The 21,777-nt window shown below is 42.3% G+C and overlaps 1 protein-coding gene across 4 annotated transcripts; it reads left to right on the forward strand.

The window, feature by feature from the left end:
- Window positions 1–115: 115 nt before the first annotated feature.
- Window positions 116–16,950, forward strand: klhl17 (kelch-like family member 17). 4 transcript variants are annotated; one of them, XM_061736341.1, is made up of 13 exons: window positions 884–1,039; window positions 1,437–1,594; window positions 2,339–2,603; window positions 3,286–3,407; window positions 3,508–3,729; window positions 8,024–8,140; window positions 8,268–8,499; window positions 8,620–8,764; window positions 8,962–9,129; window positions 11,183–11,271; window positions 11,432–11,505; window positions 11,608–11,789; window positions 14,743–16,950. In XM_061736341.1, the coding sequence occupies exons 2-13, from the start codon at window positions 1,586–1,588 to the stop codon at window positions 14,969–14,971; spliced, it is 1,854 nt and encodes a 617-aa protein (XP_061592325.1). In that variant the 5' UTR covers window positions 884–1,039; window positions 1,437–1,585; the 3' UTR covers window positions 14,972–16,950. The 4 variants fall into 4 exon arrangements, with proteins under 4 accessions (XP_061592323.1, XP_061592324.1, XP_061592325.1 ...); XM_061736339.1 differs by lacking the exons at window positions 884–1,039; window positions 1,437–1,594 and adding an exon at window positions 116–298; XM_061736340.1 differs by lacking the exons at window positions 884–1,039; window positions 1,437–1,594 and adding an exon at window positions 116–298 and having other exon boundaries at window positions 8,268–8,481.
- Window positions 16,951–21,777: the final 4,827 nt, after the last annotated feature.

A 21,777-nucleotide genomic window follows, 5' to 3' on the forward strand; every position in this document is an offset into this window, starting at 1 on the left:
TAAATAAATGAGATGATAAAAAATGTTGATGATCAAAAGAGGAACTACATAAAAAAAAATAATCGTCCGTTCATCCCAACCTTGAAATTGTACTGCCAGCCGACGCTTCCACAAGGGCTCGCTGTGTTGATGTGACACATGCGGTTTACATTAAATGATCAGCTGTTTCCCGAGACACACGAAGTGTAATGTTTTCCTTTATACCTTTTACCCACAGCTTAACACAGCCATAAACCTGGGCAAGCTTACAGACCAGAAGAAATCCCTGCCGTCATATCAACATCCTCGGCGACTGCGGGTGAGAATTGTCTGTGTTTTAATTTCTCACATTGACATAACTCGCACGGTGAAAATGCATTTTTACTTTTTTTTTTTTTTTAATAGAACATCATAATTTTACATTTGACATTTGCACTAAAACACTCATTTAGAAAAGGAAGGGATTTTTGGTTGCAGTGTTCAGGAGTCTGTGACGGTACATTTGATTTTAGTTACGTGGGCTGATGCAGAAGTACCGTTTTTTGTACCTCCGCCCACTCACAGCGCCATCACGTGAAACCCCGCCTTCAGCAGAAGCGCTGGTGGATATTTCGAACGGACTTCCGCACTCCGGCTAAACAAAAGCTGGCGTTTAAGCCCGTTCCTGTCACACTGATCAATAATCAACCATTAAACGTAACGGGTTTGCAAATCATTCATGTGAAACGCATTTATCTATTGCTCGCACAGTGTTTCTTTATTTCCATTGCATACGATTCTAACGGAATGGGATAACAGCTGTTTGTATTTTCGCCGGTTATAGCTCCACCTTAACAAATTGATGTCAGCTTTCATGCAGGTTTTTTTTTTTTTTTTGCATTGACGTCAATGCATGCAACACAAAACAGAAGCTTTTTTCATATTTCCTATGCTGTAGACAGACTATAGACAGGCGGACGATGGTAGCAGTGTAAAGCCGATCGGACTGTGGCAATTCTTGAGTCCCTTTCCATCACTTGGAGGAGGACACTGTCCGAGGATAACCGCAACACAACCATTGGTAAAGACAACTGCACATTCATCCTCTGCTGCTGCAGCTGCTCACAGCTACTGTCATTTAAAATAGGTGTAGTGGGGGTTGGGGGTTTAGGGGGGTCTCCTCAGACCACTTAAAGGTCTAATGTGTTAATGGGGAGATCCTTCAGCTTAAAAGCATGTCTCCAATAACATCCACAGAGCCCCTGTGAGGATGCCAACCAAGGTTTTGAGTGAGACAAGAGCTTTACTTTTAGTTTAAACCGCAGTAATTGTGTTGTCATCTGTCTCAACCTCCTGTTTATGCACGTTTTTAGTTTGCAGCATTGTTCTGGTGGCCAAAAGAGGAGAGTAACCCCCGGCCCCCCCAATGAAGGAAGACGGCTGGTGCATTTTGAGCTCTATTGTGTTTTGGAAAACAGGATCCGGAGCAGCAGTCGCCAGGCAGCTGGGATGACATTTGAGATGGTGTGATGGTGGAACAGGGGAGAACGTGTACAAAGTCGCTGAACAGATGACAGATGCAATGAGACAAAGATAATTGTGTACTTAAGTGTGAGATTTCATCAGGATGGATGAGGTGGGTGTAGATCATGGGTGGATGCATTGAATTATAAGATTTTTTTTTTTCCAAAGTAATGCACTTCTTGGACTTCAGACTCTTCAATATTTTTTCTCTGAGAGGTTGTGGGGGTTACGTATGTGTTATGATCGTGTTATGTTTGTGTTATTCTTATATTCTTGTCATTTTGACCTAAGAAATTCAGATTTTATATTCATATATTCCCTTTTTTCCCCACTGAATGAATGAAATGAGTGTTGCTCACATTGTGGGGGCTCGTCACTGGAAGAGTTTAATTTATCGTGCCTTATCAACCATAAACATATGAATGAAAACAAAACAAGAAACGTTATTGGATGAAAGTTGTTACCAGAGAAACTCCAATTAAAAGAGCCAAAGCAGGCAGACAGATGAAAAACCTGGATTGATTTGATTGTAGGTTACAGAGGGAAGCCTTTTGACTCATTGTGAAAGTGAGATCTTATCAGACTTGACATGTTGTTTCAAATAATTAGGCCATCCATCACGGCGCACTTTGTATGTGTACCCAGATTTCTGCCAGGCTGGTGGAACCTCCTGTCACAACTGACAAGGTGGACATTGTAACTGTAACGGTGGGAGCAATGATGGCTCAGGACACCTACCGAAACATTTTCCTCCCTGCAAATACATCTCTTATGACTTTTTTTCCCCCGTGGAGAAAGCAGGAGGGATTTCCCTAGTCGGGAGACATTCATATTAATGGTTTTCTTCACGTTTCAGTTGGCCAGAGTGCGGCCAAGGCACGAGCCCAGAACGGCAGCATCAGCCATCATGATGGAGGGGGGTATGCAGCTGCTCAACCGCGACGGTCACAGCATCTCGCACAACTCCAAGCGTCACTACCACGACTCATTCGTGTCCATGAACAGGATGCGACAACGTGGGCTGCTATGTGACATTGTGCTCCATGTCTCCAACAAAGAAATAAAGGCGCACAAAGTGGTGCTGGCGTCCTGCAGCCCCTACTTCCATGCTATGTTTACCAGTAAGTGACACAGCTTGTCAGATTTCTTGTTATACATTCAGACAATTGTTCAAAGATAATCACGTGGCATGGCTCAAACAGCCTAAGCTCTCATATAGAATTGCACATAATTTTTTCTTGTATCATAAGTTAGATTTTTCCAGAATTTGGGTATGCACTGAAGGCTGCTTCAACCTTTCAGCATCATCACTTCCTTCCTCTTTTTCCTGTCTGAGGCACAGGTTGTCTGATGATCTGTGGGAGTCTGATTTCTTCCCGATAGTCAACCTTCTTGAGAATGCCGCGTGTCTTGAGATGGTTGTTTGTGCAGGGACTCGTTTAACCTACCCCTCATGTGATCCAGTGTGGCACATGAGTGGCAGGTTTAACAGAAAACCTCGGTAGATGCACTTATGAGTTAAACCTAACAGTCGAGGAAAAATGTAACTGTTGATGAAGAACTTATGTGCATACTTGAGATGGGCAGAGGGTTTTACGTTCAGGAATTTCAAAACCTCCCTCTGTCAAAACAACTCATTATGTGCAGCGCAACAAACGCGCTGTGCTGACATTTAACACTGCAGACGTTAACAGAGACTGTGTGAGCATGATTGAATATGGGGGTGATCTTTATCAGTCTGTTTCAGTACATTTAATTGGTAGAGGGAAAAAAAATCTTCTCTCGCTTTGTGTGGCCGTGCAGATGAGATGTCTGAGAGTCGGCAGACCCATGTGACCCTTCACGACATCGACTCACAGGCTTTGGAGCAGTTGGTTCAGTACGCCTATACGGCTGAGATCGTAGTCGGGGAAGGCAACGTGCAAGTAGGGCTGAATATTTAATCATATATCTTGACGTCTGTTCTCCATAACCTCTTCCAGCCATAGAATAACCATATTCTGCCTATAAATGCACTCTTCCTAGACGTTGCTCCCAGCAGCGAGCCTCCTTCAGCTCAACGGGGTGCGAGATGCCTGCTGCAAGTTCCTGCTCAGCCAGCTGGACCCCTCCAACTGCCTGGGCATCCGAGGCTTCGCTGACACGCACTCCTGCAGCGACCTGCTCAAGTCAGCGCACAAGTACGTGCTTCAGCACTTTGTGGACGTCTCCAAGACAGAAGAGTTCATGCTCCTGCCCCTGAAGCAGGTAGGTGCAACCCTGTCCGTCTCCTGCAATGGCGCTTTTATACTAGTACCTACTCAGCAAGACTCGGCACGCCCCCGTTTTGCGCTTTTACACTACGGGTGGAGGCGGGTGGAGGCGTGCCGAGTAGATACTTTTTCTGTATCTATTCTGCCGAGGTTAAGCGTGCTGAGTCGGCCCTGGATCTGACGTCGTCAAACTACACGCCACCGATTGGTCGGGGGGGGGGCGTCAGACGTTTAGTGTAGCTGCATGGAGCGAGTTGGAGCCCCTTTTCCTTTATACAGTTTTGGACTTGACCCGGCTCGCCTCGGTCTCTGTCGTTTTCCATTACAGTTCAGTAGCACCTCAATGTGGGTGGGGCCTTGGCCTCGTTCTCAGTCCCACAGAAACCTGTGGACCTCATCGTTGCACCACGGAGTAGGTTTGCTTGCAATTTTTTGCTGTACCAGAGTTTAGTTGCGAAGTAAATATCTAGGTTGCTGTTGCCGGGTTTTAAAAATGAGGGGTGTGAAGGAGTTGCAAGATGTTACTCTCTGGCCAATCAGTGGCCCGCAGCCTGGTGACAACGTATTTTCAGGCCAACCCAGCTCAACCTGGAACCCCGGTCAGGTAGGCGCGGAAAAAAAGTAGATACTAGCCGGTACTGCCACCTGGTGGAAAACCCTTAAAACAGAGTAGAGCCGCGCCGAGTAGGTACTGGTGGAAAACCCCTATTGTCCTGTAACAAACGAGAAAATGCGCAGCCCCTCTTATGGCGCCAATTTAATGCCAAATGTATTGCGTCATCATTTCTAAAACCCTCCCCGTTTCCGAGCCGCCTTTCTCAGTTGCGCCTTTTTCGGTTGCAATTCAAAGTCAAATCAGTGCCCTGCCAATCTACTGTGGGCAGGCGGGACGTAGTAGAGATCAAGGCATTTGGTGTTGAATGAGCGTCATGGGGGCAGTGGAACAAGTTCCAGTACGCCCAGAAACCAAAGCCATTATATTGCTCTCTACTGCCACACATGGCAGAAACTAGTATTACAAGACTGGACAGAGCGAAGCTAGTTATTTAGCTTGTTAACTCAGTAGATGTCTGAATACTAAATACACACTCATCATTTTTGAGATATGACTGCACTTATTTCTTATTCTTTTGTTGTTTGTAGCTTAAAATTTGCCAAAATAACATAAAATCTTACACATTGTTCCTTTTTACGAATCAAAATCAACTTTATTCGCCAGGTTTGTGCAAACAAATGAGGGATTTGGTTCATCAGACTTTCTCTCAAGATTCAGTAAAAAATAGAATAAATTGAATTAAATAAAAGCCGGAGCATTAAAAAGGAAAGTACATGTCATACAAGACAGAATCAGTATTTACAGACAGGGAGATACTGCGACTACTACAAGTTCTGAGTAGCGACGGGCCGAAACTGCTCAATGAATCAGCACTCAATTTATAAGACAAACGGTATTGAATCTAAATATAAATGTCCCCCCCAGCCCCAGCCCTGGAGTCTTCTGTCAAAAAATGCTGCTAAATCTGCTCGAGGAAATGGTTTTCTGTGTTTGTCAGACACACCATTATTTTGCTTAGAATGAGTCATTGTATTCGGTTCCCATGGCAAGCAGGGTGCATGAAAGCTACTACCATTCTGTCCTTTTTTTCCCCCTGTTCTCTAAACACCTGTTTACAATCATATTTTACCTAACAAGAAATAATTAAAGAAAAAATTATTTTTGAACCTGAGGTTAACAAATTGGTGCTCTCTACATTTATTGCATATTATTTATTAACTTTATTTATTGATTTTCTTCTAAATAATTTCACTACGTAACCATGGACCTTTTTTTCAGGCATGTCAGTTCAGCCAAATTATCACTTTTCAGCTGCACTTGGTGGTCAGGACGGTGCTGTTCAGTCCCCGAACTGGTAATTAGGCAAAGCCAGGGATATTTTCACAGCTGTTTGGCTGTTTTATAGAGTTAACCACACTCTTTTCATTCATTGGTGATACCCAATAATCCTTAGTAGCCTAGCGGTTTCAGAGGTGGGCTTGGGCTTGGAGGACCCAGGTTTGAAGTCCCCAGGATGGCAATCGATGGCAACCACTACTCTCAGAGGATGTGTCTTTTAAACTCCTGTTTTTTTACCTTTTAATGTAGAGGTCTGAGTGCTTGTTTCCATCCAACAGTTTATTTTCTGTTTGTGGTTCCAGAACTGTTGAATTTCACAATGAAATTCCACAAATGTCTTTCACAATGAAAGACATTTATTGATGAGAGGCTTGCGCACCCATGACTTTAAAATGCCGGTGGAAAGAATGAATGTGTACACACACAGGGCTTTACACGCGAAGCTCCTGGATGCTCAGAGTCGATGACTGTGCCTGTTGTTGGGAGGATGAACTTCTGATCAGCTGCCGTCTGATCAGACTGTGGTCACGTGATGCCTGGAGCGGAACAGAAAAACCTCAGTGGAGTAAGGTGTTAAATGAATATGTCATTATGACTCCAGTTCTGGTTAGTGGTTATGTAAACATTGTACCTCAAGGGAGGGATGTTACGAGGCCGCAAGAATAAAGTAACTACCAAAGAAGTTTTAATGATGCACATTTAACAACCAAAGCATGTTAGGTTGGCTGAGCGGAGCACCAGCCCCTGAAAAGCATCAATTTTAGCAGTCTACTGTACATAACAACTGGCAGCTCACACTCTCAGTTCCACTTTGCAGGGCTGACTCCTGTATTTGAGTTAAAAACAAAAACATATGAGACTCACAGTTCACAGAAGTGTGCAGGGTTGTCCTTGAAAGTAATCTATGGCACTGCATGTACGTTGTTGGCATCTGGCAAAAAAAGGAGGTAAACAAACCATAATGCTGATTTTAATGCAAAGGAAGAATTCGTCTTTGATATGAAATGTCGGCCTCTCCAGGTGACTGTAAATCAGACAGGAGCAAACACATGCTGACATCAATGCCATTATCTATAAGTCCCACAGCAGTGAAATGATGGAGCTTTCTGGGAGTAAGCCTCGCTCTGTTTCTGGCACACTGACCGTACAGTGAGTGAGTAGCCATCGTCTATTAAACGGATGAAAGTTAAGCTGCATTGAGGCAGATTATTCCTCAACTCCATTCTTCTCCCTTTACTCTGGGTTTCTGGCCTGCTCTGTCTGTAGCCGTCTCTGCCTGTCATGAACCTGCACCAGGTCTGGATTTATGCACTGGCGCTGGCTGCCCTAAAGGGGCTCTGAGCTGAGAAATGTACGCTAATATTTTCCTCCATGTTCTGTGAGAGAAGTGGGATGGCATGAAGGGATTTTAACAAGTCAGCGTGATTTATGTTTCACTTATTCAGCGTCACGTTTGACATTTTGAGGCACGATGGATGCATCCTGATTACTGCATCTGGGATATGAAGACATCCTGAGCATATAAACATAGCTGAAACCCTTGTCAGTAATGCTTCCTTTAAACCTGCTGCCATTCGACGGCACGAATGTGGTCATTGCACCCGAAAACAGGCAGTTCTCTTTTTACATTTCCTCTACACAGACGCGTGCTCTGGTGAGTTTATGTGATGCAGCTTGTGCATGCAGATGTAGGAGTATCTGTAGGGTGGGGCAGCATCAATATCTCTCTGTGTGACTGTGGATTAGTGGAGGCCGTGCTAGTCGGAGGCTGCGAAATGTTAGCCCTGATCCGTCTCAGCAAGACGGCAGCTGGCTGCTCTGCTCCCTTCCAGCTCTGGCAGCTTCAGGTTTATCTGGGAACAAGTCCAGCGATGTCATGAACATGACCAGGTAGAGTTAACTTCAAATGTATGATGACACATCTGCGCTGAAAAGACCCTACTACGTCACACGAAATTACATACAAATGTCATTTTGAAGTATTAGAGCAATCAAGCAACACAGAGGAGGAGAAGGAGGAGGAGAAGGAGGAGGAGAAGGAGGAGGAGAAGGAGAAGGAGAAGGAGAAGGAGAAGGAGAAGGAGAAGGAGAAGGAGAAGGAGGAGGAGGAAGAGGAGGGAGTGACGACAGTTCAACAGACTTCAGATACAACATACAGGAAATAATACTGTCTTTGCCCAAAGCAGGTTACTTCCTGTGTGCTGACATGTTTGGGCAGGAAGCTTTCATTGTTGCATTCATGTTTTCTGATGCAAATCCCCCTGCAAGTGCTTTTTGATTGTCATAGTTGAATCAAAGGGAGAGGCTTTGAATTTTAGATGGATTGAGTAATCATTTATTCATCCTTTTTAAAAGGAAGTTATATTTATAATGGCTTTTCTTCCCATCCATGTAGGTTCTGGACTTGATCTCCAGTGACAATCTGAACGTGCCGTCTGAGGAGGAGGTGTACCGGGCCGTGCTGAGCTGGGTGAAGCATGATATAGATGGACGAAGACAACATGTACCTTGGGTAAGTCTCTTTTTTTTTTCTTTTCCCCTCTTACCTGAGAGGGTTTCTTGTCTCACACGGTTTTTCTCTATTCCCCTTGACCTTAACTCACCGCCTGTCCACACCCCTTCGCTTCTGTTTCCATCAGCTGATGAAGTGCGTGCGGCTTCCTCTGTTAAGGCGTGACTTTCTGATGAGCAACGTCGACACGGAGCTGCTGGTGCGTCACCACTCGGAGTGCAAGGATCTGCTCATCGAGGCTCTCAAGTACCACCTGATGCCTGAACAGAGGGGAGTCCTGAGCAACAGCCGGACCCGCCCCCGACGCTGTGAAGGCGCCAGCCCTGTTCTCTTCGCCGTTGGTCAGTGTGCGCCTGAAGGTACCCATCAGGGTACACCTACACCCCATATCTGTCATGCTTAGCTGTTTTATTTCGTGACATGTTCAAACAAATCTCTTTGCCAATAGTAATTACTGTGTTTGTTTGTTTGTCTCCTAGGTGGCGGCAGCCTGTTTGCCATCCATGGAGACTGCGAGGCGTACGACACCAGGACTGATCGCTGGCACATGGTGGCTTCCATGTCCACACGCCGGGCACGGGTGGGTGTGGCCGCCATCGGGAACAGACTCTACGCTGTTGGAGGGTGAGGGATGACGACTGTTGTGTTGATCGTTGTTTAAACAAGCTAACATTAACTGGAAGACACATAATCTATCTCTATTTTGCTGGTCGTGTAATGAGTGGAAGATTTATTCAGAAATGAATCAAGGCGACATGCTGGCACCTGTATCAAAACCTTTTTTTTTTTTTTTATTTATTTTGTGTCCGTATTTCTCTAAGGTATGACGGCACCTCAGACCTTGCAACGGTGGAGTCTTATGATCCCATCACTAATTCCTGGCAACCTGAGGTTTCCATGGGAACGAGACGGAGCTGTTTAGGTGTAGCTGTTCTGCACGGTTTACTGTACGCTGCTGGAGGTTACGATGGTGCTTCCTGTCTCAATAGGTACATACACACTTGCATGTTGGCGGTGAATCCGGATTAACTCAACTGATTAAAGAAAAAAGTATTTATTTATTTTTATTTACGTGGACAGGCTTATTCAGTTTTAATTAAAAGCTTTGGACAGTCATTGGTAAATGTGGCTCGTCTGCTATAGACCTAAGCAGGGGGACCCCAACATGATCTGCTGAGCGGGGCCCCTCTCTCCTTCTTCTCACCTTCTCTTTCCTTTCTTCAGATCAATCCTCAGTTATTAATTTTAAGTATCCCAGCAGTATAATTGTTCTTGTAGTTTGTTGTGCTGGTCTGCCCCTCTCTTTTTCTCTGCTGTACATGTTTACAGGCCAGGGCTTCCAGAGCTGCATGCTGCCCTGCAGTCCCACCCTCTGACCACTTTAGTGTCTGCTGTCTACATCTGTTTATATAGTCGTCTCTGTAGTACACCAACTAACCATGTATCAGTAATATGTACATAGAACTCTTAGGGCCCAATTTACTAAAGGTTTGCGTGTGTAAAAACGTGTGCAAACTTGACAGCACCCGCAAACCAATGTGCAAGCTGATCTACTAACAGCGTGCAAAGAGGACTGCGTCTCTCAAATGCGCAAAATAGCACACGCAATCCATTTAGTACTTTTGCCCTGATGAATAATCAATATGGGGCGTACCCACCAGAAATCGCTAAATACTGGGAGGGAAAGATGCAAATATGTCCATTTACCACGCGCAATGAGATTTACCAAGCCTGAAAGTTTTTGCGTGGATTGTGATTGCGTCTGTATTTAATACGTTCGAAAGGAAGGTGCTAATCTCCACATGCAAAAGGAGAAATATTTTATTTGAATGTTAAATCGAGTATTATTCAGCAAAAGGTTGCCACAGGAGGCACATTCATTTTTTTATTTGTGATAATAAATAAATCACGTGTTTTCATGGAGAAAAAAGTGTTTCTTATTGTGCGCCTATACTTGTTCTGCAGTTGTCATACCCCGGTGTTGTGCCGTATTCAGCACCCCTGCCGTGAAAAGCACCCCCTCGTCTGACAAAAATTATATTCTCATTCCGTGTTCTGTTCATGTTCTGTTTAGCGTCCAGTTTTGTGTTAATGATTCATGTTTAAATGTGCTCATGGATTCGGGTAAAAAAAAAAAATCGGGTAAATGGTTATTGATGTCATTAATTAATAGCCTGCTTACTGTGTTGTCTTCCATAATATTTGTAAATATATATAATATAAACTCCTAAGTATGTGTTTGTGTGAGTGTGTATATATAAATATATTGAAGTGTCAGTGTGTTGTTTTTTTTCTTGGTCTACTTATCATTGAATATACAAGGGGGGGCTTTTCACGGCAGGGGTGCTGAATACAACAATTTGCCTCTTCCACTAATATCTCTATAACTCCAACTCGTCAAATTTCATTTTGCGCTTGCGACTTTATCCTGCTTTCCATCCAGACTCTCCATGGCGCAAAGTTTGCGCCGCAAACCGTAAGACGCCCAACACCTCATTTAAATACTGCGGTTTGCACCTGTTATCAATTGCGCACGCAATCTTAGTTGATCACCCGCAAAACACACAACAACAGCACGCGCAAACTTTTTCAGTGCACACGCAATTTAGTACTCTTTATTTAGGATCTTAGTAAATCGGGCCCTTAGTTCCCCTGCTCACGGATAGTAAATACTATTTTCTTGTCTTTTGTACCTTTGACAGTGTGTCTGTGTCTCTGCCCTCTCTGCTCTTCATCCTCCCTTTCCTATCTCCCCTTTCCTGCACCACCCAGCTGGTGTTCAGCAGGAGGGTCCCACCTTATGATCCTGGTCTTGCTCAAGGTTTCTTCCCTCCTAAAGGGGAGTTTTTCTTGCCACTGTTTGTCTTAAGGTTTTCCTCCCACTAGGGGAGTTTTTACCTGCCATTGTTTATGTAATAATTGCTCGGGGGTCATGTTCTGGGTCTCTGGAAACCACCTAAAGACAACTTGTATTGTAATATACGCTATATAAATAAAATGTAATTGAACTGAACTAAATATTAGTCTTCTTCTCTCTTTCAGTGCAGAGCGTTATGACCCACTCACCAGTACGTGGACCTCAATTGCTGCCATGAGCACCAGAAGGAGATATGTTCGAGTAGCCACTCTTGGTATGAGGCTGCTGGGCTAAAAATACATTTAAAAAATGCTCTGAATAACTGTTGCAACGCATGTTTACGTTTGACTGTTTGTATTTTAATATAAAGAATTCAGAGGGAGTTGACTGCTAATATTTACATTCTCTGTGTTTTACTCCCGTTTTCCCTCCAGATGGCAGCTTGTATGCCGTGGGAGGTTATGACAGCTCCTCTCATCTGGCAACGGTGGAGAAGTATGACCCCCAGGTAAACTGGTACCCCCCCACTATTGACAAGTGTATGGCTAAATCGTCCGCCACAGCTGATTCTGTGGTATGAACATGGTTGTTGTTTCGTTTGGATGGACAGAGCAACACGTGGACAGCCATTGCCAACATGCTGAGTCGGCGCAGCAGTGCCGGAGTGGCCGTGCTGGATGGCATGCTGTACGTCGCAGGAGGCAACGATGGCACTAGCTGCCTGAACTCGGTGGAACGTTTCAACCCCAAGACCAACACCTGGGAAGGAGTGGCCCCCATGAACATACGCAGGTTAGTCTGGAGTCTGACGTTGCATTTATACAAACACCGCCGGCAGGCTCAGGTCCGGTGACCTTTGAAGCCATGAAAGCAGGATCACAAAGGAAGTCAGCCTACCCAGTGGGAACAATGTCGGGCAACATAACATTTCTAAAACTAAGGGAGCAGTTCAGGAAGCTACGTGGCATTCGTGGTTTTTCCCGTTACATTAAAGTAGTTATACCATCTATGCTCTTTCTTCAAAAGTTGACACAGTTCCCCGTGGTGTTTATGACATGCTGTGGACAAAAACTATAAAGGTTCGTAACAGCCATCCTGGAGATGTTGTCGGCAACTCAACGCCACTCCTCCTCCTGCAGGTAGACCCCTGTTGAAGTCTGTGTTAGGATTTGTGCCGCTCACTTCCAGTGGGCAGGAAATGCAGCGTGGTGCAGTTAACGTCAGTTACATCTATGCAAACCTCAGTTACATCTATGCAAACGTCAGTTACTCTATGCAAACGTCAGTTACATCGCTGCAAACATCAGTTACATCTATGCAAACGTCAGTTACGTCTTTAAACTTTAAACCGTTTTTAAACTTAAATTTGTATGTATCTTTTAACTGTTATTTAACTTTTATTGTAACTGTGAAGCGCTCTGTGACCATGGTCTGTGAAGGGCGCTGTACAAATAAAGCTTACTTACTTACTTACTTACTTACTTACTTACTTACTTACGTCGCTGCAAACGTCAGTTACTCTATGCAAACGTCAGTTACTCTATGCAAACGTCAGTTACTCTATGCAAACGTCAGTTACGTCGCTGCAAACGTCAGTTACATCTATGCAAACGTCAGTTTCTCTATGCAAACATCAGTTTCTCTATGCAAACGTCAGTTACATCTATGCAAACGTCAGTTTCTCTATGCAAACATCAGTTTCTCTATGCAAACGTCAGTTACATCTATGCAAACGTCAGTTACATCTATGCAAACGTCAGTTACTCTATGCAAACATCAGTTACTCTATGCAAACGTCAGTTACATCTATGCAAACGTCAGTTACGTCGCTGCAAACGTCAGTTACTCTATGCAAACGTCAGTTTCTCTATGCAAACGTCAGTTACATCTATGCAAACGTCAGTTACATCTATGCAAACGTCAGTTTCTCTATGCAAACGTCAGTTACTCTATGCAAACATCAGTTATTCTATGCAAACGTCAGTTACATCTATGCAAACGTCAGTTACGTCGCTGCAAACGTCGGTTACGTCGCTGCAAACCTCAGTTACTCTATGCAAACGTCAGTTTCTCTATGCAAACGTCAGTTAAATCTATGCAAACATCAGTTTCTCTATGCAAACTCATTTACCGGTACGTCTATGCAAACGTCAGTTACGTCTATGCAAACGTCAGTTACGTCTATGCAAACGTCAGTTACGTCGCTGCAAACGTCAGTTACTCTGCAAACGTTAGTTACGTCACTTTAATCGTCAGTTACGTCTAGGCAAACGTCAGTTACTCTATGCAAACGTCAGTTACTCTATGCAAACATCAGTTACTCTATGCAAAATGTCAGTTACATCTATGCAAAACGTCAGTTACATCTATGCAAAACGTCAGTTACATCTATGCAAAAGTCAGTTACATCTATGCAAAAGTCAGTTACATCTATGCAAACGTCAGTTATGTCACTGCAAACGTCAGTTACGTCTATGCTATAAGGATGATGAGGCAGGTTAATAACTCCGATGTGGGTCTGTAATGAAACGATACCTCTTAAATCTGAACAGCTCATTGAATAACACAGGTTCTAACTCAGGTGGCCCCAAACAAGGTTGTATCAAGAGTTGGTAGAAGTCACCAACTGAGCCAAATGTGCTTTAACTGTTTGAGTTGGTAAATACATTTTTTTTTCTTACAAATGTAAGTAATTTCTAACTTATTGATCCTTATTTTTTCTTGCACTCTTTCAGGTCAACAGTTTTGTGAATAGTTATCTAAATGGCTAACAGTTGCAGTGTAACTGTTCATTGAATACTGAGGGCCGAAGCTTTTAGTGGCGGTTACCCTCCGTATACGGCGGGAATGCTTCTTTTTTTTGGTCAAATAGCTCTTAGCAGTCAGCCAGTGTTGTGGTGTGAGGGAGGAGTGAGTTTTATGTTCAGGTTTTCTCTAGAGGTCTGCCTTTTAAATAAATGTAAGATCAAATTGCTTCCTGTGAAATGTTAAAATATAAATAGCAGGGGTGTTTTTATGTAGCTTCTTTAAGAAAGAAACATATCAGCAATTACTCCATCCAAGGTTTAAGGGATTCATGGCCTTTTTCGATGTCATCTTTATGGTTAATTCCCCTCTAAAGTGTAAATGTCAAAAAATCTCATGAGCTCTTATTTTTGAGGAGGGAAAAAGTTGAAAAATGGAGCTGACCATCAGTACATGTTTTACACAAGCACAGATTTTATTAATGTATTTGGCTACAGAATCTAGGTTTAGAGATTGTGAAACATCTGTCAGCAGATACACATGTTCCCCGGTGTTCACCCACTTGATTTGTGAGTGAGTCAGAATAACGAAGGAGGAGGAAAACCTGACAGCAGTTGACTGTGCAGCTTCATAAATAACCCACGTGTGGCTCCAAGTGCTTTCCTAATCCAGTTGCTGGAAAAGACTCAACATGCAGCTCCAACATCATTCTGCAGCTGCTGCTGTTCTGAAGACGCTTCCTACATTAGATCATGTCTTTACATCGGTTGTTTAGGCCTAAATAATCTCATCCTCAGCACTTCAGCTTTTGGGAATAATTATAAACGTTTATCTCTCCTTCTGAATTATGCTAAATCAACCCTAAATCTAAAGTTTGTCATATTAAACAGAATATTATTATTGATAGTTATTGTTTTTATCATTTAAAAAACTGTATATCAAATGACCTCATGCATGTTTTCAGATATTGCAACATTTGGATGTGTTTCTCTTCCTCCAGGAGCACTCATGACCTGGTAGCGATGGACGGCTGGTTATATGCGGTGGGAGGCAACGATGGCAGCTCCAGTCTCAACTCCATTGAAAAGTACAACCCACGCAGCAACAAATGGGTGGCAGCTTCCTGCATGTTCACGCGGCGCAGCAGCGTGGGCGTGGCAGTGCTGGAGCTCCTGAACTTCCCACCGCCCTCTTCACCCACCCTCTCGGTGTCTTCCACCAGCCTTTGACACGGGGTCAGCGCTTGGCTGACCTCAGCCTCTGCTGCTACAGCCCAGACTGGCTCTGGGAAGAGACGCAACTGCTCAGTATGAGACGCTGGGGAGCGCGTGTGTTGAGAGCGGTCAGGTAAATGTATGGCGGTGGAGGGAATGGGAGACGGGGCGGTATGGAGGAGACCCCAAGCTGGGTGCAGTACGCTTCAGAATTAGCGGCACATTGTACAACAGTGCTGACGAACCTCAGTCTTAAAATCCCACGTCGCTGTTAATTCTGAACAGCGCTGTATCTGGTCTGAAAGCCTGAGCGACCCTCTGTGTCGCTACGCCATACACACGCCGGCTCCCACTTTCTTCACGACATAATTCTGGAAATAGATGTGTGAACTTTTTTTTTTTCTGCCCACAATATCGGTGTTTGACACACATGGTGGGCATCAAATTCTGTCATGTGTAATCTTTTTGGTTAAATGTGTCCTTTGCAAGGCTTTTTTTTCTTTCTTTGATGTCAGTAGGTTTTACTATAATGTGTATAAAACAAGAAGAAGAAAGAGCGAGAGAAACTGAAAGACTTTACTTTTGGAATGTAGCTTTTTAGTGGTTTAACATGCATGTTTACGTATTGGCACTGGCTCCCAAGAAGATATGAAGTGTTGTAGTGCTGCTATGTCACACTAGGTGGCAGTGACGAACAACGTTATACACCCCTCTCCCCCTGCAAGAACGCATGGACACAACATAGACGACCATGCTGTCAGAGCTGTAAGTGAGTTTGGATCCTTTTTTTACACATGTATTTAAAAAGAAAAAAAAACAGAGAATTATTTAGAACTAGATGTATTTATAAAATCTAATATATTGTTTTAAAGATGCTAAGAGAAGGGGAGGGGTGAAGCAATGCCTATTTAAGACTGTTTTTTGATATATTTATTTAGATGTGTGATGTGCATATCATCAATGGAAATGACAAAGCGAATGTCTTAGTGTGAAAAACGGTTGAGTTTGTTTGCATTGGGAGTTCAAAAGGACTGACTGCTGTGTCATGAGACATAGCATTTAATTTACATTTCTTAATGTTTCCTCACTGCCTAAAGCATGATCTCACGTGACACACTGTACCTTTACGTCTGCTCCAATTGTGGAAAAGGTCACTTCCAAGGCAAGCCTGTGGACCATTCAGTGAAAGAACCATATCATCTTAGATGCTAGTTATAATATACTTTAAAAACAAAAGCAGATGGCTAGATCAGAGGAAAACTTTGATTTGCATTAAAGCAACAGTTGAACGTACTGAGTAATGCTGTTGGCACTTGGAGCATTCAAATTCCTTTTTTATTATTATTACCTCATCGTTGAAATGGACCCAATTCTATTACCAAATGGATCTAGAAACGACTGCATAACTGATCACATTTTTACTGGCTGCAAGAGCAAGGTGGCTAATTTGGGAATATCTTCCTTTGTCAAAAATAAATGGATGACTTTTTATCTCTTTTTTTGGACTCTGTTATGAGTCGGTATCTGGGTTCAATTCAGTTCATGTGTAGTACAGTGATATCACTCCAAACTTCTAAGAAGTTGCCTTTTCTTCCTTATTTTGAAGGATTTAGTTGATCCATTTTTTTTTCCTGAAGCTACCGTTGTTTCATATATTCAAAGTGGCACAATTGGAGCCTTATAGAGATGCTCTTATTCTATAAAGTTGAAGAGAGTTGGGTAAAACCTACGTCAAATGTGCACAGAATTTAGACCTTTGCTTATGCTGTGGATTAAAATGTACATAGATTGCTTGAGTTATCTTAACTTAATTTGTGCAATTCCAAAATGACTTTAGCTTTTCTTTTTGTGGTAAATGTGGTGATACTTGTTTATTTATGATGCCTTTGTTATTTATGATGGACTATGTATTTTGCACTTTTGCGAAATGGAGCAATACCCTACACGAAAAAAACCCCCAAAAAACCAAACAAAAGAAATAAAGATGTTTCCACATGTGATAAATGTCCTGATGTGTTTGAAAAAGATGCAGGTTGAAATACACATAAAGAAATCATATCTTTCTCAAAGTTGCAGCTATTATCCCTGCTTCTTTAGACACGATATAAGCAAGTCTGGATAGGACTTGCTTTAAATTCTTCATGTGAAGTCTCTTAGTTACACGCACATAAGCAGTCAAGGTTGTTGAAAACTAAAGTTGTTGCTAGGCTCACTGTACACAGTTCTTTGGTAGCGTCCCAACGTGCTCCTCTTTCACAGTGACAGCTGAACACTCTCACTTTACCCTTTTTGACCTCAGTCACATGGCATTTACACCTGTGACTGCTCCTGCACTGCTCTCAGCTACAAAAAGTCCCGCTCTCCCAAAACACACTAGCAGAGCTGGTATATAAGAATATCCCAACGCAAAAAACTCTTCAACTGTGCTTTTTGTCTTTTTTAAATATTGCTTAAGAAAAATGCAATGTGTTGATTTTCCAAACGTTAATATTTTGCTGATTACATGGAGAGATTTATCCAGCATCAGTAGAGGTATCAATGCGGGTCGTGGTGTCAGGAAGGACATCCAACGTAAAAACAAGGTCAAATCGATATTGGGAAAACAATCCGAGCAACTCATCCGGGTTTATTATTACATTGACATCCTAACCTACCAAACAGTTCTGCTATCTCGAGTAGTAGCCTTGAAAATTGATTGTTCAGATCTGGATTGTGTTTCTCAGTCTTTCACTACTTCCATTTAACTCTATGCCAACAACTTAAACGTATGTAAAAAGAAGGGTGGGGGGGGGGGAATGCCAATTTTGATCTTCAAATAATAATTTGTGCACTTTTTACCTTTTAGAAATGCTTCCAAGAAAGTCAGCAGCAAAGCTACCAAACAGGAAATTAAGTTGTATTAGACCAACAAAAGATTTGATCTAGTTCCCGGTGAGGTGGATCAGTGAGTCAGTGCCTCACAAGACACTAAGTAAGATTTCATTGCAGCTTTTTGCTCAAATCAAAAAAGTTCATTTTATTTCTCATTAATGTACACTCAGCACCCCATCTTGACAGAAAAAAACTGAAATGTAGACATTTTTGCAAATGTATTTATAAAAAAAAAATCTGAAACATTTTCTTTTGTAACCTTGGTCAGATCTGTGCCTTGCCACAATTTTCTGTCTCTATGCTCCTTGGGCAGTTCCTTCGACCTCATGATTCTCATTTGCTCTGACATGCACTGTGAGCTGTAAGGTCTCACAAGTCCAATCAGTTTAATTAAACGCATCTGGGCTCCAATGAAGGAGCAGACCCGTCTCAAGGAGGATCAGAAGAAATGCACAAGCATGTGAGCTAAATATGAGTGTCACAGCAAAGGGTCTGAATACTTTCTGTACCCACTGTATATACGTATGATGCAATGTAATGCATGTATATACATGTCTCATTGTCCTCTGAAATAATACCATTGTTGATCAAGAATTTACTTTTATTTTTTAAATCATGGAATCAGTTTACAAACTAATGTGTACTCTATACTTCGGACTCATCAAAGCAGCCATCTTTGGCAGAGATAACAGCTGAACACACCCCTTTTTTGGCGTTCTTTGTTCAACGGAAATCAAACATTCTTGAGAAAGTTATTCCCAACTCTGCAAGTTCCCATGAATGCGTGACGCTTGTGGGTTGTTTTTTTTTCTCTTCATTCTTCTGTCCAGTTCATCCCAAACCATTTGATGGGCTTTAAGTCTGGAGACTTAATCTGGCCCTTACATGTTTTTACGTCTATCTTTTTTTTCCTAAGGTCGATCCGGGGTGGGGGGGGATTTTTGTTGTTGCTTTTATCATGATCTATGAGACTTCATGGCAACTGCCAAAGCTTAAAAAAAGCATTGTTCCTAAACTTGGACCATGATTAGCCTCAATAATGCCGATGCTTTTAGGGCACTATGCCAACCTCAGCCATGGATTGATTTTAAAAGTTGTAAATGTTTATACTTCTTAAGAAATGATATAACTTCGTTTTTTTTCTTTTAATATCTGAATAGGCACTGTAGTTACTTATTTTTTTAATTGAAATTATTGGAAGATGGAATCAGGGTGTTGGGTTGGTATGCAGGCACATGAGTTAGCATTTAATCAGTGGGTTTGCTTTTCTAACCGCCGTAGCCGTGGATCGTCTCCTTTGATACGAGGATGCTAATGAGTTTACAACCTGTCTAGACGAATGTGTACAACTTGGAGGAGTTGCTTCAGATAATCTGGGGGGGGGGGGTCAGTCTGTGCTCCCAGGATTCCAGCTGCAACAACCTATCCTGTCTCCCCTGGTGTCGGTTTCTGAAAAGTCCTTATCAGACAAAGCTGTCACCCTTTCTCTAAGGACAGAGGTGTCATCTGTTCCAGTGCACCTGCTGTGAAAACAACAACCAAAAGTAATATAATAGTATCCAATGGCTATCATAATTAAAAAGGCACTTTATTTAATCAACCGATATGGCCTGAGGCTTTGTGCTCCTTCCAAAACCGTTTTCAAATAATTTAAAGCTAAATACAGAAAAACAAAGGAGCTTGACAGTAAAGTCAGTTAAATTAAGACCACAAAATTGAAAAATGAATCGGTATATCAACAAAATGTACTTGTGAAAAACAAATACAGAAGTAAAAAGTAATTTTCTGATCATTTGTTGTTACGGTAAAGTTATAGGGTTCATATAAACCCTTTTACTCCTCATCTGATAACTGCATCATCCCCCAGCGGTACCTTTTTATCACAAATTCAGAGTTTTGCTTTTCTTATGCAAACAAGTGTAATGGAAACATAACTACTGCCAACACATATCTGCTGGCTCATCTATTTAAAAATCCATTTTCTGGTTCAAAGGAAGGACTATAGCCACATTATCCCTTTCCATGACATTAACATTTCCCTGGAAATCATTGCCTTTGGCATGCTGCAGCGTGTCGCCCTGATGTTGTCTGCTGTTTTCCAGTGAACAATAAAAAGATCAAAGAATAAGGTGGGTGAGGTTTCACTTCCCATCATTTACTGGGAACATTTTTCTCTGTCTCCATTTTTTTTTAATCATATTCTTTTAAATCATATTTCGCCATTATATTTATATCCTATAGGAGGGAGGTGAATCAGCTGGCGTCCTGGAGCAGCTGCAACAACCTGCATTTCAACGCCCAGAGGACAGTTGAGGTGATTGTGGACTTCATGAAAGTCATGGCCAGTGGTGGACAGTAACGGAGTAAATTTACTTGAGTACTGTACTTAAGTACATATCCAGAGGATTTGTACTTTACTTGAGTATTAGATTTCTTTGGTACTTATTACTCTTACTTGAATACATTTCCAAGACAAATATTTTTACTTTTACTCGAGTAAATTTCTAGGAAGGCTGAAAAGTACTTGTTACTTTCAGGTCTGCTCTTTTTTCTTCTTCCCTAAAATCCTATTGGACACAAGCTGTTTTTGTCAAAGGAGGAGACCTATCACAGTGCACGCTCTCCACTGGGATGTACGTAAAGCGGAAATACGTCAAGCCTCATCAAAACGATACCGCCAAAGTAGCCTGCGTTTGTCAACAATTAATTTAGAAAAAATATAGTAATTTACTGATGTGGAAAATAAGAAATTTACTCTTACTCTTACTCTTACTTTTACTTAAAGTAAATTTAAAAGCATTTACTTTTGGATACTTAAGTACCTTTTAAAAGCAAGTACTTTTCTACTATTACTCGAGTAATATTTTGACTGAGATACTTTTACTTGTAACGGAGTAAATTTTGACCAGTAGTATTTGTACTCTTACTCAAGTACTGGGATTGAGTACTCTGTCCACCTCTGGTCATGGCCCCACCACCCCACTGGCCCTCATGAACCCCTCCATGTCCATCGTGGACACTGGGGCGCACTGCTGAGAAGGTGATCGACTGCAACCTCCCATCTTTACAGGACCTGTACAACTCCAGGACTTTAGGCCCTGCAGGTCCGATTGCAGCTGACCCCTCTCACCCTGGACACAGCCTGTTCAACCGCCTCCCCTCAGGCAAGAGGCTACAGTAAATCCGGACCAGAACCTCCCACCACAAGAACAGCTTCTTCCCCTCAGCCATCAAACAACAAACTCCACAGCCACTCTATCTACCTATTACTTTTTTTTTGCACATGTATATGTTGTATATATCTTCACACCTTGTATATTTCTTTCATTTGACTATATATTAATCCTGCATGCCCCTTAATTTTTTTTTTAATTCTCATTTTATTCAATTTATTCTATTCATACTTTTCCCATTATTTTATGTCATGTTTGCACCATTACAACATCAGAACATTTCCTAGTCTGGACCTGCGTCACAGACACTGGCATCAGTGATTCTAATGCTAAATATCTGATACCACAAAGTAAAACCAATATTATGTCAAGTTGCAGAATTTAATTTGTGCTGATCTTTTGAATGTCCGCTATGAAACAAAAACAGTGAGGTCGGAAACTGAATTGGATCTTAACTGACCCTTCCTTCAAAGGAAGACCGGCACCCAATTAAGCTTTCTTTATGGTGGTCAAATGTGAGAATGTTGGCACATCACCGTTGGACTTCTGAAGGTGGGAACTTCATATCTAGACTCCTTTTAGTGCCCTGAGGTGTGACTTTAGCGCTGGTGCCGTCACCTGGGGAGTCTGGATAAACACAACTGAGCGATCTCACAGGGAGAGCAACAGTTCAGCCCACCACACAAGGAGGTGACATGAAATAGAAAAGTTAGGTCCTTTGCTATCATTTTCTTCCATTTCCATTCTTCCAGAAGATCTAATGTATATAACAATATA

This window comes from Cololabis saira, chromosome 12 (assembly GCF_033807715.1).
Source record: "Cololabis saira isolate AMF1-May2022 chromosome 12, fColSai1.1, whole genome shotgun sequence".
In the NCBI taxonomy this organism is placed as follows: domain Eukaryota; kingdom Metazoa; phylum Chordata; class Actinopteri; order Beloniformes; family Belonidae; genus Cololabis; species Cololabis saira.

Excerpts from the sequence above, each read along its gene's own strand:
- klhl17 (XM_061736339.1), top strand. The coding sequence starts at position 155 with ATGATCAGCTGTTTCCCGAGACACACGAAGTGTAATGTTTTCCTTTAT. Across the intron at positions 8,500-8,619 it reads TGGTCAGTGTGCGCCTGAAG|GTGGCGGCAGCCTGTTTGCC; the intron begins GTACCCATCAGG and ends TTTGTCTCCTAG. Across the intron at positions 9,130-11,182 it reads GGTGCTTCCTGTCTCAATAG|TGCAGAGCGTTATGACCCAC; the intron begins GTACATACACAC and ends TCTCTCTTTCAG.